Below are 6,000 nucleotides of genomic sequence, written 5' to 3'. Positions count from 1 at the left end.
TCGACGTAGTCCATATCGAGTCGTTTGAGAGAAGCTTTAGTTCCTTCAACGATATGCTTCCTGGACAAACCCTTGTCGTTAGGACCAGGACCACCCCAGAAGATCTTGGTGGAGACCACGATATCAGATCGACGCCAACCAAGCTCACGAATCGCTTGACCCATAATCTCCTCAGCACGACCGTTAGCATAAACCTCTGCGTTGTCGAAGAAATTGACTCCATGATCACGACAACACTGAAGAATCGATTTGGCTTCTTTCACATCGAGCTGGTTCCCAAACGTAACCCACGCTCCGAACGAGAGCGTGCTCACCTTCAACCCCGACTTGCCCAAATTCTTGTACTGCATCTTCTCAAAATCTCAAATCTCTCTGTTGATCTAATCTCAAATCTCACAGTCTCTCTCTCTCTCTCTGTTATACTTTTTTGTTAATAAAACGAAGAACCAAACAGCTAATAACCATTAACAAAGGAAGTGACACTTAAATAAAATAACCTACCGGTTTGGTTTAACTGTTCCGGTTATCAAGCTAACCAATTTTCCAAAACCAAAGTTATCATCGCCAATTCAACTCTATGATTTCTACTAAAACCATACCGAGCCTCAATAGAAATTGGTTATTGTTGATAAGACCGAATACATTCCGGTTTAGTCGCAATTCTTGTATTAAAAGAAAGATGCCACCCACACAGTTGATCTGATCTCTCTCGTAGTTAAACAAACAATCAAAGCGTGATCTCTTAATTTTAATTAGGATGGACAACAACCCCCAAAAAAAAAGAGGTTTATTTGCTTTTTTTGGCTCCTAATGGGTCAAGAATCCCATGTAAATGACTTTAGTGTAGTCTCCATGTACCGATTAAGTCTATGATAGACACGTTGCTTCCCTTTTAGGAAAGTTTCTCATTTAATTTGGAGAGTTTTGCTGTAACGGAAGACCTTTTGCACTTTGCCGTATACGAATAAAACTCTCAAGTCCTTGTCACGTGAATACGTTCATCAGTCAGTTCTGCTCACTTCCACTTTGGAATCATATTTCACTTCTTTACACGTTCACACCGAATCAGACATGCATTTGCGAGTTTTTTCGGGTTTATATTTGTTTGGGCTTCGTTTTTCATAAAGCCCTATTAGAAGCCCATTACGTGAGAGATGTTGGCTATCCAAACAAGACGTCGACAATATACTGTATACTTTTTGTTAACATCTTCTTATTTCAAAATTTAATGATTTTGGCTGATAACCCTCAAATCTTGAATTAACGTTTTAGTTATGATCAATTATATTGTTTTATGGGACAAAAATTTTAATGCCAATTTTTAATACTCTAAAAGTTTTTATAACTAGGCACACATTGGACTTGCTGACAGTAAGTCCAATGTGTGCCTAGTTATAAAAACTGTATTCTACAATTATTTGTGTAAAGGTCTATTATCTTAGCTATTTTGCTATGTCACCATACGAGTTATTTATCATTTCTTACTTTATACTTTTTATTTTTCTAAAGAAGTTTCATCTGTATCATTAAATTACAGAATTTTAGGGAAAAAAGGAAGATTTAGTAATAATGTTTGAGAGCATCAAAGTTTATGATTAATTATGAGAAGATAATATAGGTAAGGCTTGATGAGTTTTTAATGTTATTTGCTGTTTTGGTAATGAATGGGTTGGAGAAACAGATTGCATTTGATGCATGTGAGTGTGGGGTTTTGGATTCGTTACCATCTAATATAGTGTTTTATTGGCCACCAAGAAAAAAAAAAAAAAAGAAAGAAAAGATGAAGATAGAATTTTAAAAGTTAGCCAAAAATCCTCCACCAAGGGTTGACATTTTCTCCTTGTTTTTTTTCTCGTACGTTATCAAATCCTGATTTAGCTTTTCTATGCCTTTTCTTCAATGTACCCCAATACTAATCATATGGTTTTTCTAAAATGTACAACATATTTGATAATCTAAGCATATGCATGCGATAACGAAAAAATGGTTCCACCACTTCTTTCCACGTATAATCGTAAGACAGATAAAATTCTTGCAACGCATATATATATCAACGAAAAATTAAAAGTACATAGGTTTACCTATAACAATATAACATACTCGATACTACGATATGGAAAAATGCAATCAATTAATTATGAAAAAAAGATTGTTATTAATTCTTTGTATTTGACGAAAAAAAATATATATAAACAGTTGAAGGATATATGACCAGCTGGTTCTACAAAATATTGCTATGCGTTTTTCTTCGACGACATGCCAAATATTTTGGCTAAGATTGTCTGTGCTTTCCATGTCCTTAAATGCATGTTAAGGTTTCTCTATAAACGTATAAAGAAAGTGGAGATGGTGACTAAAACAAAATTGTGAGCGTAACAATGTAATTTTAAGAAAATCTGAAACTGCAAAAACAAACCTAAATGCAAATATATAACCATGTTCTTACTCTAGATATAAATCAAAATATATTCAATTCCTGATTAAAAGTTAATTACGTACTAGGAAATGGTAAAATACATCANATTACAGAATTTTAGGGAAAAAAGGAAGATTTAGTAATAATGTTTGAGAGCATCAAAGTTTATGATTAATTATGAGAAGATAATATAGGTAAGGCTTGATGAGTTTTTAATGTTATTTGCTGTTTTGGTAATGAATGGGTTGGAGAAACAGATTGCATTTGATGCATGTGAGTGTGGGGTTTTGGATTCGTTACCATCTAATATAGTGTTTTATTGGCCACCAAGAAAAAAAAAAAAAAAGAAAGAAAAGATGAAGATAGAATTTTAAAAGTTAGCCAAAAATCCTCCACCAAGGGTTGACATTTTCTCCTTGTTTTTTTTCTCGTACGTTATCAAATCCTGATTTAGCTTTTCTATGCCTTTTCTTCAATGTACCCCAATACTAATCATATGGTTTTTCTAAAATGTACAACATATTTGATAATCTAAGCATATGCATGCGATAACGAAAAAATGGTTCCACCACTTCTTTCCACGTATAATCGTAAGACAGATAAAATTCTTGCAACGCATATATATATCAACGAAAAATTAAAAGTACATAGGTTTACCTATAACAATATAACATACTCGATACTACGATATGGAAAAATGCAATCAATTAATTATGAAAAAAAGATTGTTATTAATTCTTTGTATTTGACGAAAAAAAATATATATAAACAGTTGAAGGATATATGACCAGCTGGTTCTACAAAATATTGCTATGCGTTTTTCTTCGACGACATGCCAAATATTTTGGCTAAGATTGTCTGTGCTTTCCATGTCCTTAAATGCATGTTAAGGTTTCTCTATAAACGTATAAAGAAAGTGGAGATGGTGACTAAAACAAAATTGTGAGCGTAACAATGTAATTTTAAGAAAATCTGAAACTGCAAAAACAAACCTAAATGCAAATATATAACCATGTTCTTACTCTAGATATAAATCAAAATATATTCAATTCCTGATTAAAAGTTAATTACGTACTAGGAAATGGTAAAATACATCAAAACTGTATAATATCAAGAAATTTCATGCATGCTTTATGAAGATCACATGATAAATTAAGATCACGAGAAATGTTTTTGAGAAGATTTTTATCATATCTTTAGATGTAATCCAATATATATAGCTTTTCGCTGAGTTGTTTTATATAAATATGTAACTTACATTGAAATTATATGAATGATGAAGATCAGAGGATCAATCTAGTTCACGGGTATTTTTTTTTATAAGATCACAAGAAATGTTTTCTATCATATATATATTTAGATTTAATCCAAATTATTTTTCTATATATATAGATATACATGTTTTATCTATAATTAAATTTTGTGGGGGGTTGAATGAAACTCCCTAGCTTTATTTTTTTCGATTTGATTAGAGATGCACAGTGAACGTTTCATGTGAGTCTTCTCTAACATTTTCTAGTTTACTTTTATTCTCTTGTTTTGTTGAATTTCTGAAAAAGTTTAGCGTAACTTGTCTTCGACTATTTCTTTTTTCAAACGTAAACTTGTCGTCGACTAACTTCTAAAAGAAAACGATTAAAAGTGCCGATGGATCTATCTCTGATCTGTGAAAATTAGCGCATATATGAGTCATAAGATCCTTAATCGAATTAACCTTAATTACAAAAAAAAAAAGATATAAAATCTCCGAATGAGCCCATCTCTGCGACTCAAATACATCGTCTTAAATATAGCTAGGCACATCACACATGCATCTTGTAGCTAAGCTAAGACAAGCATTTGAATTTTATTTTCTGTATCATAATATAATGACACCGCATAGTTAGAAGAATTTAATTTGACACGTCCTTATCGAATGTAACGTTGCAATGACACGTTAAAGATCATATAGATGAAAAAAATTACGGAATAACCTTCCAGCGTACGTCCGAATCGATAGGATAAAAAATCTTTGGTTTCTTTCTTGTGTGCAAGTTTTGTCATTTACTTTATATAAACAAAGACAAAAAAACAACACATAACTAAAATAAAAACAAACGACGTCTCTTCGTAGCAGAAAACGACGACGTGCAATGTTGAGTGGATCCAAGTTCCCAAACTATTCGATATTTTTGTAACGTTTGGGAGTGTCGGTGCCTCGGCTAATATGGTAACAAACGACAGATATAAATACGTCGAATTATCCACTACATACCCATTTATATAGATACCTCAAATGTGGTTATAAATTTAATATAGTTATATTCATTTATGGCATTAATTGGATCGTGAAAAATGGCATTTTTTGAAGTTTTGCATGGATTTAAGTCGATCAACAGAGACGCTTACATGTGGTAAAGATGTCGTAAATGGAATAACGACGGTTAATCGCTTAGATCATTTATTAATATATCCATGCAATCGTCCACTTAATCAAAGAAAGACACATTTTTTAATCAAATTTGTAAATTTTGTTTTTTTTGGATAAAAAGGAAAAGTTACAGAACCGTATATAATGGGTTCTTGCTGGTTTTCACTTAATGTGAGGTAAAGGAACACAAAAAAAAAATAGTTTAAAGGATAAGTAAAACAGAAGTGATTGGGATTCAATTTGACCCCGCGAGTTTTGGCGTAACCAAACAATTCGCACCAACAAGATCTTCTCTTTATTTATAGCTTTTTTGCACTTTTACAAAAGTAATTTGAGCAATAAAAAGTGTAACAAAAGAAAAGTTTCAATTATTACTAGTTACCCGCCAATCCAACTTCTCCCATGATGCACACACATGGTACACATCATATATGTATTTTTAATAGGCTTTTCTTGTTATAGTGAATGATGTTACTTGTTTATCTATATACACTTTACACAAAATACAACAAAAAAAACCCTACTGAATTACGTTTTAGCCTATAAATAATTATATTATATAGCGGAATATACAAAAAAAAAAGTTCGACTGATTTAGGATTTTTAGTTGGTAGATCATTCGGTACAAACAAAATACATAAATAAAAGTAGAAACAATTTAATTGGTTTACAAATTCAGTTTATCAATAATGATGTTTCCCCAACTGATAATAGATGTCAAGTGTAACAAAAACGGAGATAAGTATGGTATTGATTGGTAAACACACACAAAGTATTACAAGTTTGTACAGCTTTGAATTTTACCAATCACAAAAACTTTACCAAAAATTTTATTAAACACTTTACTCTCAGCTTTTTTGTACCGCTTTCATGTATATCTCTTTCTTACAGTTTTGCACTATTCCGTAACAGTTTACAGCTTCAGCTTACAGTTTTTTGTACAGTTTTGGCTACGTTACCAGTCAGATCCAATAATTCACTGAGACAAAAGGTTCTGACTTCTGAACCGTTTGATCGTTAGCATGACGTTAGATCATCATTCTGTTTTTTTTTTTTTATATTAGATCATCATTCTGTTACCCAGCAAGCAAAATATATATATCCAATACAACGTCGTACTCATGAATATGATCTTTCACTTCAATGGTAAGTTAGAAATAGTCAACTATTTTAA

At 31.8% G+C, this 6,000-nt stretch overlaps 1 protein-coding gene across 1 annotated transcript in view; it reads right to left on the bottom strand.

Annotated features, from left to right (window-relative positions):
* LOC104754611 (probable voltage-gated potassium channel subunit beta) overlaps nt 1-454 on the bottom strand; it is a gene marked incomplete in the record, with an annotated part of 2,247 nt that extends 1,793 nt beyond the window's left edge. Inside the window, 1 exon segment of the mRNA XM_019239738.1 lies at nt 10-454. Within this exon segment, the coding sequence (XP_019095283.1) occupies nt 10-350 (341 nt within the window).

Source organism: Camelina sativa, chromosome 17 (genome assembly GCF_000633955.1).
Source record: "Camelina sativa cultivar DH55 chromosome 17, Cs, whole genome shotgun sequence".
Classification (NCBI taxonomy): Eukaryota; Viridiplantae; Streptophyta; class Magnoliopsida; order Brassicales; family Brassicaceae; genus Camelina; species Camelina sativa.
Note: the sequence above shows the minus strand (reverse complement) of the source record. Positions and strands in the feature narration are given on the sequence as shown.